At 41.4% G+C, this 24,792-nt stretch overlaps 1 protein-coding gene across 2 annotated transcripts in view; it reads left to right on the top strand.

Annotated features, from left to right (window-relative positions):
• Nucleotides 1-24,152, top strand: part of YBX3 (Y-box binding protein 3) — a 30,035-nt gene extending 5,883 nt beyond the window's left edge. Inside the window, exons 3-10 of one of the 2 annotated variants that reach the window (XM_060194392.1) lie at nt 264-297; nt 2,776-2,865; nt 6,073-6,195; nt 9,868-10,074; nt 15,508-15,605; nt 18,184-18,355; nt 20,067-20,166; nt 23,584-24,152. In XM_060194392.1, the coding sequence (XP_060050375.1) occupies nt 264-297; nt 2,776-2,865; nt 6,073-6,195; nt 9,868-10,074; nt 15,508-15,605; nt 18,184-18,355; nt 20,067-20,132 (790 nt within the window). In that variant the 3' untranslated portion in view covers nt 20,133-20,166; nt 23,584-24,152. The remainder of the gene's footprint in view (nt 1-263; nt 298-2,775; nt 2,866-6,072; nt 6,196-9,867; nt 10,075-15,507; nt 15,606-18,183; nt 18,356-20,066; nt 20,167-23,583) is intronic. The other variant, XM_060194391.1, reaches the window with a different exon arrangement.
• The last annotated feature ends 640 nt before the right edge of the window (nt 24,153-24,792 follow it).

Genomic DNA, 24,792 nt, shown 5'->3' with positions numbered 1-24,792 from the left:
CCGCATGATTTAGAGGGAGCTGAGAGGAAAGGGATGTTTCTGCGTGTGGGATCCATATCACTGGGCCTGAGCACAGTGGTGATGTGGTGGAGTGAGGTAGGAGTGCATTGAGTAGTGACCAGCTTCTGGAAATCTGAGAGGAGTTCAGGGGATAAACACAGACGTGTATTCTGTGACCTCCAGGGTAAACTCATGAAACATCTGCTCTGTTATGTTCCCACACCCCCAGTGTCTTTACTTGTGAACTTCTTATCTTTCAACAGAAATGACACCAAAGAAGATGTATTTGTACATCAGGTAAGAGGGTTACTCTAAAATCTTTGTGATTTTACTGTGGTGAGAATTTAGTTCCACATTTTCAGGTTGGTGGAGTAAACTCTTCTGTAACTTCAAAGTATTATTTTTGCCGTGGAATGAAGTAATACTCAGCTAGGCTACGTTTTAATTCTCTTTTTTAAGGGTCTACTTATTTGTGATAGGGAGAGGAGAGAGAGAGAATGAGAATCAGAACTTTGCTCTGACACATGTGATGTCAGGAGTTAAACTCATATCCTCATGTTTGTAGGCTCATCGTGTACTACCACCTGGGCTGCCACTTTTTAATTCTCAAAGTCTTTGAGTCCTTTGTAAACACAACACGCACATGCATACACACCCTGCTGTGTCCCCACTAGCATCCTACTCCAGGCTCTGTGCTTCCTCCTTAATGTTGGGGTGGAGGCATCTAGCTGATATGGGCAGCCACTGGTTAAAACTCCTGTAATACTACAGCTCTAATTTCAAGCACAGTTACATGATAGCAAGGGTGTGCATTTCATCTGAAAACTCCCAGCTCACCCTCACTCCTGTTACAGTGAGGCTTGATCAACACATGCCCTGCTCAGAAAGCCCACAAGCCCTCAGATATGAGGGAAAGGTAGAACTTAAGTAGAATATGGGAGGACATGGACCTCTCTTCACAGATAGCTTGGCTTTTCTTTCCATTACGCTGTTGTTTAGAATGACTTACTTGTTCTGAACGTGGCTTGCAGAATAGGTTTGTATATTTTCTTCTTAATGAGCATGTCTCAAACATGTGTGTAGCTCTTAGTGTAAAATGTGGAGGGGAGTAGAGCAGCAGGTACTAACACTGGCACCTTGACCTGCTGGACCCTGTCAAGCAGATGGTTTTCTTTTATGTGTGTGTGTGTGTGTGTGTGTGTGTGTGTGTGTGTGTGTGTGTGTGTGTGTGTGTTGGGAGCAGGGTGTAGTGCTTGGAGGGAGGTGTAAGAACCAACCTCTTACTTTGGTTCCCATTATTTATATTTCTGCTTGACTGTAGATATTTTTCAGTTGTACCTAGACAGCCAGAAGAGATTTGTGTTGTTGTTCAGATGCAAAGATAGGGTGAATTTTTGAGTCATAGGAGACTGAAGGGAAGTGTTGCTTATATACCCAGAGGGTAATAATAATAAGCCTCTGCTGGTGGTGGGGGGGTGAGAACTACTACACTTGGTGACTAAAGTACTTCCTTCTCCAGCATTTGTAGTGGTGGCCACCGCTTCCCTGGGAGTGACCTGATTCCAGCCCCCATGGGGTTGTGTAGTGAGTCACTTAGATGTGCCTGGGCCTGCCCAGTTTAACAGGAAAAAGGGAAGAACCTGGCAGGGAGGGGCTGTTTTTGCAATGACTGACTGTTCAGAACGCAGTGTGTATATCCTGTCCTGAGCTGCCTTTTTTCCCTCTGTGGGTGAGGTCTCTGCCTCATTGGCTCTCCGCCCCCTTCTCCCTCCCACTCAGAGTAAGGGAAGGGCTGGATTACACATGCTTAATCGCTTTATAAAATAAGGGTGACCTAGTTCCATAGAAACTCAGAGCCCCTTTAACTGTTTAGAGAAATCAGCTAAATGATGAAATGGAAATGCAGTGCTGGAATATTTTCTCCTTCCCACTGGTTGGAAAAGAAAGGCCTATTTGTAAGCAGACATTCAGGTGTGGGTGTTTGTAAAAAATATTTATTTATATTATTTTGAGACCAGAGCACTGCTCAGCTATGGCTTGTGGAGACTGAACCTGATGCCTCAGGATAGCATCTGTATTAATAACCATTTAATGTGCAGGGATTGGTTGTAGATAGGGGTGTAATGGTGTGTTGGGAAACTTTAATGAGTATCATATGGATACAGTACAGGGGTATGAATTTCCCCAGCCTATCTCTCTTCCTCCTTCCAGTCTATTTCTGTGATCATAGTTCAGTCATTTCTCTAACTGATGTTTTTGTGCATCTGTGGGAGAGGGAAGATTGTCAGTAGTCTTTTCATTCCTGAGATAGTCTGGTATATTCTGTTGACGACTTATTCTCTTGGCATTGTCCACCTTTTACTCTCCTACACTTTTATGAGCCTTTCCCCCTTCTATTCAGTTTGAAAGATTTCATGAAAGTAGTGTCCCTCCATGATGAGAAGAATGACAGTCCTAACCTCAGACACTTTTAAGTGCACTCATCCACAATGATTAGGTGACCAGGCAGTGTGACAGAAGTGTGTAGTAGCTGCACATTCTGCTTAGTCCACTTAATAAGATGAAGTTGGAAGGGTAAGAAGGATCAAGGAAATAATAATGCAGTAGATTTATAGTATGTTGCTGTTGTTTGAGTAATGGTTCTGGAGTTCTAGGTTAGTGAGAGAATGATAATTTTAAAAGGTTTCTTCCCTATCTCCACTAAATTTGAAAGCAATGAAATCTGTGACTAGGATTGATACCAACTTTATTTACAATCCTCTCTTCTCTTGGCAGACTGCCATCAAGAAGAATAACCCACGGAAATATCTGCGCAGTGTAGGAGATGGAGAAACTGTAGAGTTTGATGTGGTTGAAGGAGAGAAGGTGAGAGAAAATGAGGGCTGGGTATGAAAGTGTGTTGGCATAGAGTTTTCTTACACATTAAAAGGTATCCAGGTACTGTATTAACATTACCTTGGATTTTTTTTTTTTAATTATTATTACGACTAGGAGAGGCTTATGGAGACTTTCTTGATTATTGAATTTCATAGTAAATATCCTCGGATAGACTATAAAAAGGCATTTAGTTTCTCCTTTAATAAAAGATGAATACTGTGGAAGGAAAAATCTAATTTTTCTATATTTGAAAACAGTTTAGTTTGGTGCCAAGTTATATTAAAGTGTGCTTTAAAAAATCTACTTTATGGTATTCCGGATAGATGAGAGCTACTTTGGGGCCAGAGATTTCTTTTTATAAGACTGGAACTTTCTGGCTATGATTTGCAAGCACTATTAAGAGCAGTCTTGATAAAAGGAGATTCCAAGTTGTGTTTTTGCTTTGGCTTAACTTTTGGAAAGGCTGTGGCTTATTTTATTGTCACTAGGCTTATTGATGGGACTCAGTGCCTATATGACTCCACCATTTCCAATGATCACTTTAGTTTTTTGTTTTTAAAGGACAGTGACAGAAGGAGAGACACGTATAGCACTGTCCCACCATTCATGAAGAACCCCCCCCCCCCCGCAGATGGGGTTTGGGGTCATGAACTTGGGTCCTTGTGTATGGTAATGTGTGTTCTACCAGGAAAGCTACCACCTGGCTCCCTATGGCATCTTTTTAAGACTATATAACAATGTTTTGATAAGTATGACCCAGGGAACTAATGGGTCATTTTTAAGCGTATCTGCAAAAATTACTAGTGCTCGTATCTATTTAATTTCAATATTAGTAGTATGCCTTTTGCTTTCCTTTTTCATAAACATTCTACTAGAGCTATCAATATAACTATATTAGCGGAAAAACATTTTTATTAACTTTTTTGTTTGTTTGGTTGTTTTTTTTTACCTCCAGGGTTATTACTGGGGCTCAGTGCCTGCACTGGGCAAATGCTAGAAGAAGAAGAAGAAGTGCCTGCACTATGAATCCACTGCTCCTGGAGTCTATTTTTTTCCCCTTTTGTTGCCCTTGTTGTTTATCATTGTTGTTGTTACTGACGTCATTGTTGTTAGATAGGACAGAGAGAAATGGAGAGAGGAGGGGAAGACAGAGGGGAGAGAAAGATAGACACCTGCAGACTTGCTTCCCAAGAGGTGAAACAGCTCCCCTGCAGGTGGGGAGCTGGGGGCTCGAATCAGGATCCTACACTGGTCCTTATGCTTCGTGCCATATGCGTTTCACCTGCTGCACTACCACCTGGCCCCCTTTTATTAACTGTTTTATAGACCACTTCCCATGGCAGCCAAATGTGGCTAATTGAATGAATAACTTACTGCTGGGTGTGTGCTCATTCCACTCACATGCACACCAAAATAAGACATACTTTTTAAATTTTTTTATATTTATTTTCCCTTTTGTTGCCCTTGCTGTTTTTATAGTTATTGTAGTTATTATTGTTGTTGTTACTGATGTTGTTGTTGTATAGGACAGAGAGAAATGGAGAGAGGAGGGGAAGACAGAGGGGGAGAGAAAGATAAACACCTGCAGACCTGTTTCACTGCCTGTGAAACGACTCCCCTGCAGGTGGGGAGCTGGGGTCTCTAACCGGGACCAGTCCTTGTGCTTTGCACCACCTGTGCTTAACACGCTGAGCTACCACCTGACTCCCAAGACATACTTTCAAATATTGAGAGATTAGCTTTCCCTTCACAATTAGTGTTCTTCATCTATTTAATGAGAAGCTAATTCCATATTCTTAGCTCTCAAACTGTTGTTTTAAAAGGAAAAAGGAAAAAAAATGAAAAAAATTTTCACTAAGTATAGAAATTCAAATGCTTTATTTATTCAATTCGCAGGGTTATCTTGAAAATTTTGGGGAGTTTAAAGTCATGCATTGGCAGATGCTGGCCTGTATTGGTGTTTAATTCACCTGACTCTCATTTTAAACAAACTTTGTATAAGATAGAGGCCAGAGCTTCACTCTGGCGCTTGTGGTGCTAGAGATTGAATTTGGGGACCTCAGACCTGCAAGTCTAGTGCTTCCGGGCTACCCATCTGACCCTAAAAGTGTGTTTTTTTCCAGGTTAATTTTACCACTGTTTGTTTGTAGAATTTATAGTTGTATGAGGTAGTGAGATATACACTCTTTTGAAATTCCACTGTCTTGAGATGTTTGCATTTTAGACCCATTATTTTATCAATTTGTTTATGTCCTCACATAGGAATGCCCACTTGTTTCCAGAATAGGAGAGTCTAAGGGGGGGGGGGGCATTGTGTAGCAACTGTATTCTGACAGATGGTTCCTCCCTGTTACTGCCAGGCTATGAAAAGTTCCACTCACACTGACTCAGAACTGGACAGAGCAGTATGGACCTGAGAAGGGTCTTTTGGCATCTCTTAAAGCAACATGAGTTTTGACATTTTCCAGGAGGATTGCTTTATCTCAGAGCCTTTTCAGTCAGGAATCTCTTGGGCTAGCATGACTTCTTTCACAGCTGCATTACATTTAACTGTATTCCTTAAAGAGATATACACTGCTGTTGAACCCAAAGAAACTGAAGAAGAAAGCATAGTCTAGGTCCTGTGAGCAAACAAGCTATACATGCATTTAGTATCAGGACATCAACCACCTTTTTCATCTTATTAAAACTTGAGTGTGTTTTTTGAGGTCACAGTGAAAATTGTTAGTGCTGCTAGCTAGTCTTTAACATTTGGCTGCCTCAAGCTGCTGTGGGAGAGTTGGTGTAACTTTCTTATGGAAAAAAATTCTGTGTGTGTATATATATATGTATATATATATATATACATATATATATATGTATATGTATTTTTTTAAATGGCACACATACACATGATCACTTGTCAGTTCGGGCATATGTGGTACCAGGGATTGGACCTGTAGAGTGCCCAGGGCTTCATGCATGTATGACTTTGCCTCACCTGTGTCAACTTTTTTCCTTCCCTCCCATTCAGATGGAAAGAGGCAGAGATGCCATAGTACTTGCTGGGTTTCCCCCGGTGTCATGAAACTCTCATGCTGTACTGAGTTTGATCCTGGGCTTTGTGTGTGTGACAAGGCATGCGCCCTACACAATGAACTATATGACCTTGCAGCTTTCTTTTTACCTTTGAGGTCATCCTTGTTTGTCTCTCAGGGTGCAGAAGCAGCCAATGTGACTGGGCCAGATGGAGTTCCTGTTGAAGGGAGCCGTTATGCTGCTGACCGGCGCCGTTACAGACGTGGCTACTATGGCAGACGCCGGGGGCCTCCCCGTAATGTATGTGACCTCTCTTCCTAATGAGTGCTCGAAAACATTTTCACACCTTTCAGTGAGCTCTGTGTGTGCCGGGAGCAGATGAGATGCTCTTGTCTTTCTCCTGTCTGCACAGAGTGATTTCTTATTTTGGATGGGAGCATCATTTTTACCTAGAACCCTTGGTTTCAGTGCAAACTTACCCTTCGGCAGTGCTATCAATTTGGGTTGATTTGGCAGCATGTGGTGGAAACATTTATCTTATAACAAGATTTATGATAAGCAGGGCCAAAGTTGTTAAAGGATTCCTCTTCACTTGCCTATTTACTCTGGCCAGACATTCTTTTTTTCTTGCCTCCAGGGTTATTGCTGGTGCTGGGTGCCTGCACTACTCCTGTGGCCATTTTTTATATTTATTTTTGGATAGGACAGAAAAATTGAGAGTGAGAGAGGAGGGGGAAGAAAAAGAGGGAGAAAGATATACACTTACAAACCTGCTTCACTTGTGAAGCGACCCCCTGCAGGTAGGGAGCTGGGGGCTCGAATCTGGATCCTTGTTTGGGTCCTTATGCTTCATACTATGTGCACTTAACCCAGTGTGCCACCACCTGTCTCTGCCAGAACATTGTCTCGTGGTATTTACTGGCAAAGGGAAGTGGCTTTTCTGTGATGGTCTTTAGCTTGCTGTGCACCTTTTTGCTGGCTCTGCTGACCTCTAACTCAACCTGTGCTTGGCAAGCAAGAGGGGGGCAGAACTGAGGCCCAAATAGTAAGTGCTTCTCACTGAAATATTCAGTATTTTGCTTGCAGACTAGCTAGTTAGGAGAGCACTTTCTCACTATTTCTAAGTAAAGTAATTCTTCTGAGTCTTTAGTTCTTTACATTGGTTCCAATCCAGGGGATAGGCTTTTACAACCACGTGTAGCTGGAACTTTCTTAGAGGTATAGCTGGAAGTATTTCTTAACATACCTCACATCCACGCCATCATTTGTGGTTGTGTAGATTCTATTAACTTTGAGTCACTTTTTTCTTTTTGATGTTTCTAGAATTAGTTCTTGGGGTTGGCCCCATACAATAAAACTCTCACTTTGTGAGCACAGCATTAGTGTTATGTACACCATCCGATGAAGACTTTAAAAATCCTTACTAGAGTAAAATATCTGCAGATTGAGAAGAAACCATCTCTGCAGATGAGATTTTTTTTATGGTTTTATTTTTTTAAAAAATATTTATTTATTCCCTTTTGTTGCCCTTGTTTTATTATTGTAGTTATTGATGTCGTCATTGTTGGATAGGACAGAGAGATGGAGAGAGGAGGGGAAGACAGAAGAGAGGGGGAGAGAAAGACACCTGTAGACCTGCTTCACCACCTGTGAAGCAACTCCCCTGCAGGTGGGGAGCCAGGGGCTCAAACTGGGATCTTTATGCTGGTCCTTGCACTTTGCACCACGTGCATGCAGATGAGATTTCTACACTCGAGTGTTTTCCCTTTTCATGGTATTTTTGATTTTTATCAGATTCCTGTGATATCTTGCTGCTCTCTTTTTGCTATTAAAAAAAATTTTATTTATTTATTGGACAGAGATAAAAACTGAGATAGAAGGATGAAATAGGGAGGGAGAGAGAGAGAGAGAGAGAGAGTGAGTGAGAGTGAGAGACCTGTATCCCTGCTTTACTGCTTGTAAAGCTTCTGTTCTGCAGGTGAGAAGCAGTGGCTTGAACCTGGATCCTTGTACTTGGTAACACATTGTGTGCTCTCAACCAAGTACACCACTGCCTGGCCTTCAAGACCAAAGTTAGCAATGGTCTGACTGTTATTCTTATTTTGTGACATTTAGTGAAAGATTTGACTGTGTAAAACAAAAGATTCATAAAAACCTGAAAAAATGAAAAAAATAATTATGTAGCCTCACATTTAACATTTTGGTGAATGTTTTTATGCTACTATGTCTTTCCATAATTGGAGTTCATATATGATCTAGGTTATGAAATGTGAAATTAATTTCTAAGTTAACTATAAATGAAGTGCTTTTTCTTTAAGAGATATAGTTGCCTATGTGGGCTTGTTCTGAGAAATTTTAAATATTCTCACTCAGAAAAAAAATGATTTATTTAAAAAAAACTAGACTTAAACCATTAAACCATTAGAGTTAAAAAATAAATTAAAAACTAGAGTTTTTTGCAGACACCTACCACAGTGAGATGAGAAATTTTATCCATGTATCAACAACTGTTCTGTAAACTTTATCCCCAATAAAAGGATAAAGAGAACTGTAGTTAACTTTCCTTAAAACAATCTTTTGTATTTTCATATTCTCCTTCAAAGATTTGAAACGTGGGCCGGGCAGTAGTGCACTGGTTAAGTGCACATAGTACAAAGCGCAAAGATCCCGGTTTGATCCCCCAGTTCCCCACCTGCAGGTGGGTCTTTTCACAAGCGGTGAAGCAGGTCTGCAGGTATCTTTCACCCTTTACATCTACCCCTCCTCTCTCAGTTTCTCTCTTTTCTACTGACTAAAAAAACGGAAAAAATGGCCTCCAGGAGTGGCGGATTCATAGTGCTGGCACTGAACCTCATTGATAATCCTGATGGCAAAAAAAAGAAAGATTATCTGAGAAATATTTGGCACTATTATATATGTATGTATACATAGAAGTTCATTATGTAAATATATACACCATTTTAAATGAAAATCCCACACATATGTTCATATATACATAATTATTTTTGCGACACTGAGATGGGACCTTGCACATGTGATTCCACAGCACCAGGATCAGTTTTGTTTTGTTTTGGTTTGTTTTGCTTCAGATAGGAAGAGAGACAAGAGAAAGGAAAGGTACTACAGCATTGCTTCACCATGTGTGGAGCTTCCAGTGATGCCATGGTACTCTTTTTGGGGTGGCTAGGGTCTTCTTGAATGGTAAGGCATATACTTACTGGGTGAGCTATTTCCTGGCCACCCAAAGCTAATGTTTAGTGGAATAAGAGGAATGGCATTGCATTATGTTTTGCAAATCTTAAATGAATGGTTTAGCAGAAGACAGCTGTACTTTCATACCTCCTCCAGTATTCCATTTGCTTTGAGACCACAGGTAGCTTGTGGGAGAACCCATCACACACTCCTGGGGAAAAAGGTGGAATAAGAGAAATAGTATCTTAGTTGCATTTGACAGTAGTTGGACCTCAGTAACCTCTAGAAAGGGTTCCAAAGATTCTATCCATACTTAGTTACTTCAGGAAGTATACTATTTAGAACAAATGTGTTGATGATAGCACACTTTTTTTTCTTGATTTTTTGTTTTTTTTTTTTTGTTCCCTGTGTCCTCATTGGATAGTAAATACTGGGAGAGACACTTAGCTCTGCTAAATGTTAACAAGTCTTGAAAATGTTCTTTGGGTGATTGGTGAACTAATCATCATTCCTACTTAGGTGAGTATTCAACTCACTATAGATTGCTTTTGCTTTCTGCTCCTTGTTGTTTTATCTGCACAGGCCTCTTTTAATCTCAATGTAATTTATTCCAGGTCATCACATGGTAATCTGGAATAAATGCATTTTGTCTACATAATGGAAGGGGTTATTCCTTTTGGGGAGACTCCCCCCCCTTTGGTTAAATTGGTCTTAAATGGTATTCTTTGGTTCTTCGCTTGCTCAAATTTCTTCTGAATCTCTGTTTCTTTGCTTCGCTAGTACGCTGGGGAGGAGGAGGAGGAAGGGAGCGGCAGCAGTGAAGGATTTGACCCCTCTGCCACTGACGGGCAGTTCTCTGGGTCCAGGAGTCAGCTGCGCCGCCCCCAGTACCGCCCTCAGTACCGCCAGCGGCGGTTCCCGCCTTACCACGTGGGACAGACCTTTGACCGTCGCTCCCGGGTCTTTCCCCATCCCAACAGAATGCAGGTAAAATTGCACCTAGGACTCTTCAGCTGTCCTCACCCTTCCATCCTTCCTCTGCCTCTTCTTCCTCCTCGTCCTCCTCCAACACCAGCTGCGGGAAATGAAACTTGGCTTGTGGCTTCCTGATACTACAAAAGCAGGGGCAGTGCTGTTAGGCTGCTTTTTCACCAGATAATGTCTGAAACTGGGGGGATCCATGTGACTAGGATAAAGTTTCTGATTTCTGGGAGAATGAAAAATAAGGTGGAGAGTAGATGATATGCACAGAGGCCTGGAGCTGGATTTGGACAGGCCTGGGTTTGAATCTTGTCTCTGTTACTTACTTAACTCACAGCTTTGGGAGGAAAACCAAGCTTCAGAGACAAAGCATGTTCATCCATGAAATAGAGCTGACAGGTGTCTCCACCAGAGGGTGCAATGAAGATTGAGTCAAAGAAAAAGATTTTATTGAGATGACTCAGGATCCATAACATCTGTAGCCTTTAGATGAGATAGTACTGGTAATGTCGCTTATTAAGAGAACCCAATGGAGAGTAGAGATTGTTGATGACTGATTATTGAGTATTCACCTGTTTGTTTGTTTTAAACAAAACTGCCAAATACCAATACTGCTGTTGTTGCTACTGAGCCAGCTACCCACTCTGGAGTTGCTAGGAAGCTTGCTGTCACTCACTCTGACTTCTTCCTCTTAGTGTCCTTGGTTTCTGTGTTTTGTTTTCCCACTAGGTGTTTTGACTGAACATTATGTTCAGTCTGTTCTCTGTGGCTCTTCTCCTAGCCCAACAGGCATGACTCTGTTCTTTCTACACCACTTCTTGTTTTTCCCCTTCCACTCTTCACCAGCTGTCCCTGACAAATGTGCTAAAAATAAAGACTCAACTTACATATATGGAGAGACTGGGTACAGGAGGCATAGTAGGTTTCTTGAGGGCAGCAGTCTGGGCTTCTAGGAAATGAAGAGAGGAACTGCCGGTCAGATTTTAAGACACATTTAGTTTTAGTATGTCAATAGTATTTTCCTAAAATAGTCATTCTTAGTATATACCTGTACATTTTTCTGACACATAGTGATTCTTTTCAGTATTTTTGAAATCAAGTATATTTTCACTCGAGGAATTGAAGGTTCAAAGTAAGGTGGCTCATGAGAACATCATTTACAGAAGCTGGTGTTGAAAACTTTAATTTTAGACAAGTGCCTCCATTCTGATGACTGCACCTAGTTGTTTTCACTTGGACTAAATTTCTTACCCATTCTATATCTGTGATGAAAGTTGCCTTACAAATCCTTCTTTGGACTTTTTCTATTATCTCACCATCAATGAAAGTTCTTAAAACTTCAATAGAATTACACTATAGGTAGGTGGTCAAAGTAATAGGTAATGGCTTTAAAATGTAGAGAGACAGGTCAATAGAGAGGGCAATGTATTGAGCATAAGGTCTTGAGTTCTATCCCTGGCATCCCAAGTGCCAGAGTGATGTTCGGCTTCTTTCTCCCTCTCATGAGTAAGTAAAAATCTTTAAAATATAAGTTGATGTCTAGGATGATAACATTTAAAAATACTTATTTTCTTTAGAGGTAGATCTAAACAGTACTCATCGCTAGCATATAGTGGTGCTGGGGATTGAACCTGAAACTTTAGGACCTCAGGCATGAGGGTCTGGTGCACTGTCACTAGTGCTATAACTCAATTACTCTGGCCCTAGAATAATAAAAAATTGAAGATAAATAGAAAATTCTTCCCAACATTTTGTACTATGTCTAAAAATATGACATTACTGGACACAGTAGGGGAAAGGGATAGTATAGAGGCCAGTGGTACTTCCCAGTGTGTAAGGACATTATATAGATGGGACGTCAACAATTTCATAGTTTGTGTTTGTTTAAGATAAGAAATAAATGTATTTGGAAATTTAGTATGGTTGGTTTTTGATTTGAAGAGAGCAACATTTTTTGGCATCTCCCAAGTGGGATCAATTCAGTAATTTTTTACATATGGGTTATATAGAGAAAAAGTGGCAGAGCTTAATTGAAACCTGGCTTGTCTGCCCCACGCTTTTCTCACTCTCTTGCTCTAGAAACTCATCCTTTACACAGGTTAATTACCATCTCTTTCTGTCCATTCTTATGAATGAAAGCTCCTGTGGAAGAGGTAGCTTAGCTTGGAGAGCTAATGAAGAACTCGTGGGGAGATGGTGTAGGTATAACCTGGACTTAGAGTAAGGATGCATTTCTGATAAAACATTGAAGATTATGGGACTGTTTGGAGACCTAGCTGTACAAGTAGGGATAATGTGCTCTTTGGGGTGATACTGTAATGTGGCCTCCAGTGCTAGCACTGTAGGAGGTTGTCCCCTGGTCAGATTTAGGAAATGTTTTGAGCCCTAGTGCCACAGCACTTAGTGATGGGATGAATGTGTGTTGAAAAGGATACTTTAATGGCCTCTGACTTAAACAGATATTAGAAAATTATCTGGGGGGGGGGGAGAGCTGGAAGTCACTCAGAATGACTTTTCCTGTGTTGAAAATTTAAATGTTTAAAAATCTAAATAGAAATTTCAATTAGGCAGACAAAGCCCAGTGAAAAGGTAGAAAGTAGCTGCAGGGAGGAAGGTACAGTTTTAGATCAAGTGGTTGACAAAGTTACTGGGCCTGAGAAGAGCACAGAAAAGATAAGTTTAGAAAAAAGATAATACTGTGGGTCAGTAGAGGCAGGGGGGCTGACTATTGGATTAGGTAACTTGTAGGTCAGTGTTATGCTGAGAACAAAAGTTTAGAGTAAATTCAAAACAGTAAAGTGTGAAGAAGAGGACATAGTATGTGCCATGTTGAGGAAGAGTTTTCTGTTGTGGTGTTTTCCTTCAATGAAAGTCTGTCAGGAACCAGTGAGAACTGGAGGAAGACATGAGATCTGGTCAAGGTTTGTTTTTGATTTGATTTATGAACATGAATGAATTCTCACCTAGCCTTCCATTAAGCCATTAGATGGACAGATCAAAGTAGGCTCGCATTGTGCGTGTGCGTGTGTGTGCGTGTGTATTCCTTTGTTTTGTCTGGAAAGATGGTCTGAAGTTCCTGGCCCCTTAATAGCATTGAACATGCCTGGACCTCAAGTTTTCCTTTCTTATTTTTTAAAAATATTTTTATATTTATTTATTTCCTTTTGTTGCCCTTGTTGTAGTTATTATTGTTGTTACTGGTGTCATTGTTGTCGTTGTTGGATAGGACAGAGAAATGGAGAGAGGAAGGGGAAGACAGAGGGGGAGAGAAAGACAGACACCTGCAGACCTGCTTCACCGCCTGTGAAGAGACTCCCCTGCTGGTGGGGAGTCGGGCTCGAACCGGCTCCTTATGCCGGTCCTTGTGCTTTGTGCCACGTGTGCTTAGCTAGCTGTGCTACCGCCCGACTCCCCTTTCTTATTTATTCCCTTTTGTTGCCCTTGTTGTTTTATTATTGTTATTGTTGATGTTGTTGTTGGATAGGACAGAGAGAAATGGAGAGAGGAGGGAAGATGGGGGGAGAGGAAGACAGACACCTGCAAACCTGCTTCAATCTGCTTCGCCTGTGAAGCGACTCCCCTGCAGGTGGGGACTGGGATCCTTATGCTGGTCCTTGTGCTTTGCGCCAACCCAAGTTTTCCTTTCTAATTAACACTGTCTAATAAGGAGAAGCTCCTTTGGAGTAATGACTGATTTTCAGAGCTGGGCCAGAGAAAGGACAATATAAGCCTGGAACATCTTGTTGTGCCAGAAAGCAGGGAAGTGCTCAAAAGAATGTTGGAAGTTCATCAACAGTACATGAGCCAGCTGGAAAGGCTGCTTATTGGCCGGTAATGATAGTAACAGATTATAACTCATTGAATAAAATAGAAAGCCTTGAGTTGATACAGATATAAATAAATAAAGGAACAAATTAGAAATTTGATAAGTGAGGGGAATAGTTACAGATTCCGGAAGTGCTTCATCATAAAATTCTCATTAATTGCAAGGGGGAGAAAAGGCATCTCTCTAGTTGAAATCTGTTTGGCAGATCTCCTCTTAACTACCTCTCAGAGGGAGCTTTGTCAGTGGCAGGGCAAATTGAATCAAAACCAGGAGCATCTTGTGCACCAAGAAGAATGCGCTGTCCCTTTCAGGGTTTCTATGCCTTAATCCATTGTAGTGAGAAGATTAATGCAAATGTAGATAGTTTGGTAGATAGTTAAGGAACGTGAATTCCTCTCTAGTTTCTTTTCATGAGATGTGGAGGAGGAAGGGATATTCATTCTGAGGAGAGAAAAGTTTGACGTGTTGACTGTGTTGCAAAGAATTTCAGAGATTTTTGGTAGTTTGTCTTCATTTTGGGTTGGCATTTTTTTTATATTTATTTATTCCCTTTTGTTGCCCTTATTGTAGTTATTGTTGTTATTGATGTCGTTGTTGGATAGGATAGAAATGGAGAGAGGAGGAGAAAACAGGAGAGAGTTAAATACAGACACCTGCATACCTGCTTCACCACCTGTGAAGCAACTCCCCTGCAGGTGGGGAGCCGGGGGCTCAAACCGGGATCCTTACGTCGGTCCTTGCAGTTTGTGCCACGTGCGCTTAACCTGCTGCACTACTGCCTGACTCCTTGGGTTGGCCTTTCTACCATTGGAAGATCTACCTCAAGTTTACTTTATTGACCTGGCATTTATATAATCTAGGAAGTATATTCTATTCTAAAAAATGGAGTGCTTAGACAAATACTGCAAGTAGGAAAGAAGCAAAAGGAAGGCATTTGGAGGTAAAGGGATGGTTAAGGCGGCCGGGTGGTGGCATGCCTGATTGAGTGCACGTGTTACAGTGTGCAAGGACTTGGGTTCAAGCCCCAGTTCCCACTTGCAAGGGGAAAGCTTCACAAGTGGTGAACCTGGCCTGTAGGTGTCTCTCTCCCTCTCTGTCTTCCCCTTCCTCTCAATTTCTGGCTATCTCTATCCAGTAAAATAAAGATAATTTAACAAAGGGGAGTGCTGGTTAAGAATTGGATGCTACACCACATGCCAGAATGAGGTGTGAGAGGACCTTTGAATGCAGGAACTGTTGCTGGCATTAAAGGCAACCAGTGTGTAGAACTAGAGAGAATGAGAAGGTTCTCATCGCTCCAGGATAGGTCATTTTATTCTACTTCTTTTATAACATGGGCTTTCTTTCAAGAAAGAAATGGAACACTGAAATGTGAAATTGGTATTGTACAATAATTAACTAGCTGCTCCCAAAAAAGGCAAAAAGGTGGTTCTAGTGAGAGTGAGCTTTCTTTTTCTCCCGATCCTCCACAAAGATCTAATCAATACATAGTTAGCATTTACAATGAAGAGCTTTGCAGCGAAGCACCTTGACTTTCTGACTGCAGCTGTATGCTCTGTCTCAAGTGCCCTGTAGTACGACACTCATTTTCAGTTCTCACAACCCTCTTCCAGGCCGGTGAGATTGGAGAGATGAAAGAAGGCGTCCCAGAGGGAGCACAGCTTCAGGGACCGGTTCATAGAAATCCAACCTACCGCCCACGGTACCGTAGGTACGTAATATCTCCCACCTGTTAGTCACTGGCTGACACTGTGATCCATGATAGGCCAGGCAGTGGGTCTGTTTTGTGGACTTCTTGTGGAAACAGAAGATGCGACTTCCTTGACCTTATTCCTGAATTGGGGGGTGGTGAAGTGTGACTGGTTCTATAGTGTTTTCAGATGGTAGTTTATTTCCCCTTCCATCATATTTAGAATTTTCAATTATTCTTCTACCAAGGCATTATTTATATTTGATAATTTTACCATGACATACATTGACATATTGTTATTATACCCAGTGAAATAAATGAATTGATGGACATTTCAATGGCCTGGCTACACGGAGGAAGGAATTCAGTATTGGGAATACGAGATCGCCTGATAACTGAGGCCTTCTAGCCCAGGGGTCAAATCAGGCCACAAATCTAGTTGTCCTTGTTGAATTTCCCACTCTGCAGTTTCATGGCTGCATCTCCTGGGTCAAGCATCTAGACTCTCTTAAGCCTTATTCACTGGGCCTATAAAATGAACATTAAATGTGCGTGTATATGAGGGGGGCAGCCAGATAGCTGACCTGGGAAGGCCCCTGTTTTGTCATGCACAGTTCATTCCACTGGCCTCCAAGGCCCTGGGCAAGTTTTGCTTAGGTACCGTGATATCCCTTTCTCTTTGACTCTGGCCATTCTTTTTATCTGAAGAAGAGAAAAAAAAAGTCAGCCCACTGAAGTAAAGCCCTGACAGATAACAACAAAAGGACATTAAGGAGTATTTTACAGTTGTCAATAGGGTTGCTTATATTAGTGCGGGATGCCTGGTAACTACAGTAAGCCTTCAGTAAAGTCACACCTGAAGCTACTGGTGATAACACTGCTGTTGATTTGAGAGAGTGGGTTAGTTCATCTGCGCTTTATCTCTTGTGATAACTGAATTGAGCTAGGTTTCTGAACTGGGTTTCTAAGGTTTTTTTTTTTTTTTTTTTTTTTTTAATAATCTGTCCTGGTCCTTAATCTTCTGGAGGTAAATGGAAAAACTTGAACATCATTCCTGAGTGATGATGATGCCACCCAAAAGTTTGGCTTTACAGGTTTACTGAAAGGAGAATAAATACGTTATTTTGGGAAAAGATTTGCATGATCTAACATTTTCCTTCATAAGATTCATTTCAGAGTAAGACATAATAATCACTAGTGATGAAAATAGGAGATCTGAGACCAGAAAGGAGATAGGAATGCTAACGAGTCCCAACGCTACCCCTTGCTAGCTTTGGAAACTTGGAAATTCCCATCTGACTTTTGCTGACCTCTTAAGGGCAGTGGTCTATCGTGGTTCAACCATCGACTTGCTCTCCTCTTTTCACCCGGGCTTTCTCACTATAAGTCTAATGGGCAGCATTAGTACTGAAATTAAGTATCTAAAATGGAAAAAAAAGGACTATCAGTATAATCTTCTTCACACAGACACGATATTATTTTTCTCCTCATGTTGAGTTCCCTTTGTCTCCAATAACCTCTGCTCATGGAGGGAAGAGACCAGAACACATTTTTAAAAACTTGCCCCAAGACTCACTGACTATCACATTGGCTGAGAGGAACATAGTGTGTCCACAAATTGTATTCAGATGCACGGGGACAATACATTTCTTTTAATTTTTAAATTATCTTTATTTACTGGATAGAGACAGCCAGAAATTGAGAGGACGGGGGGAGATGGAGAGGGAGAGAATCAGAGAGACACCTGCAGCCCTGCTTCACTACTTGTAAAGCTTTCCCCCTGCAGGTGGGGACCTGGGGCTCAAACCTAGGTCCTTGTGCACTGTAATGTATGTGTTCAACCAGGTGCACCACTGCACCAGACACTACATTTCTTTGAAACAAATCTTTGCTCATTTACTGCATGAGCCTGTGCATAAATGGGGCAATCATTACTGATCACATGACTTTGTTTAAAATAACTGAGGTGTTTAAAAATTATTTTATATATTTATTATATAAATATTTATTATTAAAATAATTATTATATTTTATATTTATTATTATTGGGGTAATCTCTTGGCTCAGTGCCAGCACTATGAATCCGCCACTCCCAGTGACTATTTTTTTTCTGTTCTTCTTTTCTTTCTATTTAATTTGAAAGGACAGAGAGAAATTGAGAGGGGAGGGGAAGGGAGATATAGATACCTACAGCCTGCTTCACCATTCATGAAACATCCCCCCCTGCAGGTAGGATTTTATTTTATTTTTATTTTTTATTCTATTTTTATTTATTTTATTTTATTGCCACCAGGGTTATTGCTGGTAGCTTTGTGCCCTCAGGATTTCACTGCTCCCAGGGGACTTTTTTTTTCTTTTTCAAAGATAGCAAGAAAGAGAGAGAATGAGAGGACGACAGTGTACTACAGCACTACTCTGCCTTTCTTAAAATTTCCCCTCTACAGATGCTCTCATGTGGTGGCTGAGGGCTCAAAACCTGGCCCTTGCACATGGGTAGGGTGAGCTCTATCTCTTGGCCTTGAAAAACGAAAACCTCATGCTTGTGGGAACCCCTGCTGTACTGCACTTGTTCCTTTTGGTCTTATGTTCTCTGCTCTAGGGGACCTCCTCGCCCACGCCCTGTCCCACCTGTTGGAGAGGTTGAAGATAAAGAGAACCTACAAGCGGCCAATAGTCCAAACCAGCCATCTGTCCGCCGTGGATACCGGCGCCCCTACAATTACCGGCGTCGCTCCCGCCCTCTTAATACTCTCTCACAAGATGGCAAAGAGGTAAAGTCAGTCAGCCAGAGAGCATGTTTCCCAAGCATCCTTAAGTCAAGTTTCAGCATTCTAGTCAAGCATGATTTTAGGATTGGGGTAGCACAGAGGACTTAGAGAGGTGAAGGTTCGATCCCTGTCACCACCAATGATCAGAGCTCCACGGTATTCTGGTTGAAAAGAAAAAAGAAGAGTTTATAGTCTAATAGATGACAGTTTACATATACATTTAATATCTTACTGTACTATATACTAAATTGGTTTACATATTTTAATACAGAATATTTGCCTAAGAGGACTGTCTGTGTGTGTAGAGAATGCCTTGCACATTCCACAAACCTAGTATTTGACTTCAGCTAATAAATAGTCTCTTAAAAAAGATGAGCCAAACACAGTCTAAACTTTTAGGGTTCTCTGAATAAGGACAGAGTTTATAAAGAGGAGCATGTCTGCAATAGAGCGTACATTGAAAGCACTTGTATATTATGAACTTTAGTTTTTATTTGATAGGACAGAGAAATATTGTGAGGGAAGAGGGGAAGACAGAGAGACACCTGCAGCCCTGCTTTACCACTTGTGAAGCTTCCTCCTTCACAGGTGGGGACTAGTGGCTTGGACCTGAGTCTTCCTCATGTGGTAATAGCTGTGCCACAACCCAGTCCCTTATTATAAAGTTTATTTAATTTTCATTTATAAAATGGAAATATTGACAAGACTATAGGATAAGAGGGGTACATTTCCACACAGTTACCACCCCCAGAACTCTGTATACAGTGCCCTCCCTTTATAGCTTTCCTAGTCTTTAACCCTCTGGGAGTATGGACCCAGGATCATTATGGGGTGCAGAAAGGTGGAAGGTCTGGCTTCTGTAATTGCTTCCCCGCTGAACATGGATGTTGATGGGTCGATCCATACTCCCAGCCTGTCTCTCTCTTCCCTAATGGGACAGGGCTCTGGGGAGGTGGTGCTCCAGGACACATGGTGGAGTCGTCTGCCCAGGGAAGTCAGGTTGGCATCATGGCATCATCTGGAACCTGATGGCCAAAATTCTCAGGTTGAAAGTAGCTTCCTTGCAGAGCTCATGCCAGGTATTGTCTCAAGCTTGGCTCCACCCCCCTATTTATTTATTTTTATTTACTTATTTTTACCAGAACACTTCTCAGCTCTGGCTTATGGTGGTGCTGGGGATTGAACTTGGGACCTTTGGTGCTTAAAGCATGAACAGCTTTTTGCATAACCATTATTGCTGTCTCCCCAGCTCTAGATTTATTTTTATTAGAGGCAGTGGGGGAAAGAGAGGCAGTGATACCAGAGTGTGGCTCTCTGGCATATGGTCATGCTGGGGACTGAATTTTGAACCTCTGGGACTTCAAGCTTGCAAGTCCTGTCTTCTAATATTTCAAGGTATCTTCCAATCCCCTAGCTTTTCTTCTAAGATGAATTTTGGTTTTCCATTTTTGTGTGAAAGACCAGAATACTGCTTGGCACTGCCACATATAGTATCAGGGATCAAACATGGGGCATCATGCTTATAAATCCTGTGCTCTACCACTGTTGTCTCTCTAGCCTCTGTACTAATGTTAGACTCAGACTTGAGAATACTGAAATTTTTGCACAGTGATCTACTCTCATAAGCAGGAAGCTTTCCAGATGTATAGACCCTTTCGCCTTACACTGCCATCTGCATTGATTCACTTTGGGTTTTATTTTGCTTTGTGTCTAGACCAAGGCAGGTGAGGCACCATCGGAGAACCCTGCTCCGGCCACCGAGCAGAGCAGTGCTGAGTAACACCAGGCTCCCCAGGCACCTTCACCATCAACAGGTGAGAGCTGGAGTTGGTTATTTCTTTTAACAGTATCATCAGGTTCTCAACTGTTTCACGAATCAACTTAGACAACTATTTCTGTGAGTCATTTGGGTCAACCCCTCATCTCTATTGGGATCCTTCAGACAGCTTCGTTTTGGTGATTAGATATTTCTGGAATGGACCTTTGTTATTTTTTTTTACAAGACCTTGGGAAAGGGGCATAAACATCCAGATAGTTAATGACAATTCTTCCCCCCTTTATTGGCAATAAACTTTGACTTAATACCTACACAATGATACATTATCACCTAATTTTAAAAATCAGGTAAATCTGTACATACTGGTAGAGAATTACCTCCACGATCTGTTAATTTTTAAGAGATTGCAGGAAAATGCATGCATTTTGCTTCCATTTGTTTGCTCAAAGCATATGCTTTTATCTGTGTCAAACTATGCTTTCTGAGAATAACAGTCGCTGAGTTCTAGAGAACTTTCAGTGAATAGTTCAGGCATTATCCTGAGTTTTATTGTATCACTCAGTCATCAAAATAAGTCTGTGTTCAGTAAAATTATTCCTGTTTTTGTATTTTCTGAAGTTACTTGTTATTATTTTTTGAGACAAAATCTTTTTTTTTTTAAATTTTCATAGGACCCCTTAAGACACTTTGAGAGTTTAATTAAGTTTTTTTCTTTACTTGTAAAGGTTTTGGAAATTTTATCAACTAGAAATAAATCCAGAAAGACCTACTTACTCGTGAAACCAGTCAAAACAATTTAAAATTCATAGCTTTAGTCTCTCTTTTTTTTTGTACCTAACACTCTCTTAACTGAGACTTTTAGAAACTTTTTATTTGGGGGCTAGGTGATAGTATACTGGGTTAGGCACACATAATGTGAAGTACAAGGACCAGCACAAAGATCCTGGTTCGAGCCCCTGGCTCCGCATCTGCAGGAGGGATGCTTGGCAAGCAGTGAAGCAGGTCTGCAGGTGTTTTTCCCTCCTCTGTCATCCCCTCCTCTGAATTTGTCTCTCTGACCTATCCAGTAACAAAACCAATGAGAAAAAAAAAAAGAAAAAGATGGCTGCCAGGAGCAGTGGATTTATAGTGCAGTCACTGACTCCCAGCAGTAACCCTGGAGGCAAAAAAAAAAAGGAAAGGAAATTTTTATTTTTGTTATATAGAAACAGAGAAATCAGGAGTGAAATAGGAGATAGAGACACCTGCAGCCCCACTTCACCACTTGTGAAGCTTTTCTTCTGCAGGTAGGGACTAGGGGCTTGAAGGTAGTGGTCCTTGGGCATAACATTTGCTCAGCTGGTTATACCATTGTCCAGCTCCTTAGCTGAGACTTTAATGCTTAATATTTCTTGCTTGCTGCACTTTTTCCTTAAATAATGAATTGTTATACTTAAAGAGAGTTTTCAACTAAACTCCCCTTTTTCATCATTAGTGTTATTTTTTTAAAAATGTAAGATTTCATAAAACTTTGAGATTATTAGAAGTTTCAATGGTATGTATGCACTTTTATGTGAAGTGGTTTGGGATTTAAATTAGCCTTTCATTAGGCAGACACTTGTTATGCTGGGAATATTCTGTTTCCTTTGTAGTGTGGACAGTTTAGAGTAGAAATGAGTCCCTTATACAAATTAGCTGCCTGTCTAACATTGTAGAAACAAAGAGGCTAAATAATTGTGGTTTGTCCTTACATTTCAGTGCAGCCACTAAAATGATTTTAGAGAGTTACTAATGGCTGTAAATTGGAAAAAAAATAGAAATGATGGTAGTTTTACAATACTCAGTCATTTTCCTTTTTTTCGGGGGGTGGACAGAGAATCAGAGTGGAGAGGGAGATAGAAAGGGAGAGTCAGAGAGACACCTGCAGTACTTGCTTCACCACCCATGAAGATTCTCCCCTGCAGGTGGGGAGCAAGGGCTTGAACTCAGGTCCTCATGCATGGTAACGTGCACCTAACCAGGAGTGGGTGTCCATGTCCCCTCCTCCCCCCAACACACACAGTCTTTAGTAAGACTGAACACTGACATTTAGGTGTTGCAGCACTCTAGGATCTTTTGAGCTACCCAAAAGCTGGATCCTGATATTTGTGTTCGGATTTCTACTCAACACCTACTCAGTCCTAGAACAGCCTCTTTCTTAGATGGTCAGTGAGCTCAGAGGCTATGAACTTGCTGGTAGGTACACAGGATCTTGGCTCCCCAGAGGGACTTGAAAGCTTTGCATGAATACTTAGGCCTGTGGCAATCACAGTCTCCACGCCTGGCCAATACTGAGGTGAAGGAGAATGAAGGGGTAATCGTAGAGTCTCTGGGATGAGGGAGGAAACCCCCGTCCTCCTAGAAAGCAAACAGTTAATGTTTGTTCTCTGAGTTTAGTCTCACAGAGTTAAAAGTTGGTGTGGCTATCATCATTTTCTACTTGCCCAAGCTCCACTGCTCCAAACTGACCATTTCAGAGACAGAAGGAGAGACACAGTACCAAAGTGTCCTGCAGAGTAGTGATGGCGAGGGCTGATTGAACCTGCGTTGTTGTGCCTGTGACAGCTAGTAGAACATCAGACATGCCTGCCTCAGACTCCCAGCCAGATCCCCATTGCCACATGGACTAGAATGTGGCTCTGGGTTCCTTCTTTGCTTTCTCTCTCTTGTGTGAACTCTACCTCATATGAAATAATTAAAATAAATCTTTAAAAGATGTCTAGAGGGTAGAGGCTGGGTCATAGTGCATGTGATAGAGTGCACAATGTTAACCATGTGTGACCACCCTGGTCCAAGCCCTTGGTCCCCACCTGTAGTGGGGAAGTTACAGAAGGAATGGGACAGTGCTGCAGGTGTCTTTACTTTTCTCTAAGAAAAAAGAGCATCAAAGGAGGAGGTGGTATAGTGGTAAACCTATGGACTTAAATTTAAATTGCTCATATTTTTGGTTCTTGGGATTGAACATGGGACCTTTTAGGCTGCAGGAATGCAAAGCCTATGCTCTAACTGAGCTCTCTCTCTGTCTTAAGTGCTGTCTTTGTTAGTTACATAGTAGGGGACCAGGCAGTGGTGCACCCAGTTAAGTGCACATAGTACTATTCACAAAAACCCATGCAAGGATCTGGGTTTGAGCCCCACACCCCATTTGCAGGAGAGACACTTCATAGTCGGTGAAGCAAGTCTGCAGGTGTCTATCTTTCTCTCTCCCTCTTTTTCTCCCCCATCCCTCTCAATTTCTCTCTGTTCTTTCAAATAAAATAGAAAAGAAAAGAAAAAGCTCCTGGGAGCAATAGATTCGTAATGTAGGCATTAAGCCCCAGTGATAACGCTGGAGGCAGATAAGTTATGTAGTAAAAGTATATAGGTTTTGCCTTTTCTCCTGCTTGGCTCTTGGTTATTTTACCACCCCTTATAAATATTACCTTAATTTTTCCAGGTGACCTAAAGAATTAACGAAAATAGAGCAAAGAACAGACCACGACCTTATCAACACCAAAGAAACAATACAAGCAATAAAGTGGAAGATTAATCAAGAAGTGGACATTAGAATATTTACTGTTATTCTTTATGAAACAGTGATGAAAGAAGAAAACTGTCAGCAAAATTTCCCAGACAGCTGGGGTCATGGGAATGTCTGCACAGGAGACAAGAGAGCAACCTCCCCGGTTTCAGCAACCACTAGGTTTATATTTTTTTTCCTGGTTTTTATTGTTTTGGTAATATGAATTGAAAGAAGAAATATTAATACCATGGGGGGGAGAGCTCCCAACCAGAGAAATCTGAAATATATAGTAAATGCTTTTTTCCTTTTTTTTTTGTTCATTTTGGATGCAGGTGCTAAACTTCCAAGTGTCATAATTTAAAAAGAAATTTTATGCCCTTATTTATTTCTAGGATGAGGGGGAGGATACCATTTTTGCTTACTTATTGACTCTCTTTTGAAAATGTGCAGTATGAAGTTCCTCAGAAATAAAAAAATTTTTACCCTTGAAAGGAAATGTATAACTGAAGTCTGTGGGCTTCCTTTCTTATACTTTGTCCTCTCTACTTGACTCACATAATTGAAAGCTCAAAGCCAAACATCAAGAGGAATCCGTGCCAGTCAGTCAGTGTAGGCACTTGAGTGGAGATGGAGATTGTAGGAAACGGAACTCCCCTTTTGGAAGCTATAGGTGGGGACAAGCAAGTTCATATCTGTGCGGCGACTTTTGTGATGCCCTGTCTTGAGCGAGCCTCACTGAGGTGACTCTGTGGCACTTAAATTTACAGTTTCTTTCAGATTGCTGAACTCAGAATACCTTTCAAAGTATTTATCCCTTCCCTATGTACTTAACTGAAATTTATACCAAGGATTCTACCAGCTGGGAGGGAACAAACCAACCAGAGATCCTAGTTCTTATGAACGTATATTTTATTGAGTAGATATAGAGAATAGACTATAAAATATGAATTTAGGGGCTGGGTGGTGGTGCACCTGGTTGAGTGCACATGTTATGGTGCACAAGGACCCGGGTTCAAGCCCCCTGGCCATCACCTGTAGTCGGAAGGCTTTGCGAGTGGTGAAGCAGTGCTGCAGGTTTCTCTCTCCGCACCCCCTTTCCTCCCCTCCCTGTCTACCACTACCTTCCTCTCAATTTCTGGCTCT

The sequence above is a fragment of the Erinaceus europaeus genome, chromosome 7, assembly GCF_950295315.1.
Source record: "Erinaceus europaeus chromosome 7, mEriEur2.1, whole genome shotgun sequence".
NCBI lineage: Eukaryota > Metazoa > Chordata > Mammalia > Eulipotyphla > Erinaceidae > Erinaceus > Erinaceus europaeus.
The sequence above is the reverse complement of the archived record's forward strand: the minus strand, read 5'-3'. Positions and strand labels throughout refer to the sequence as shown.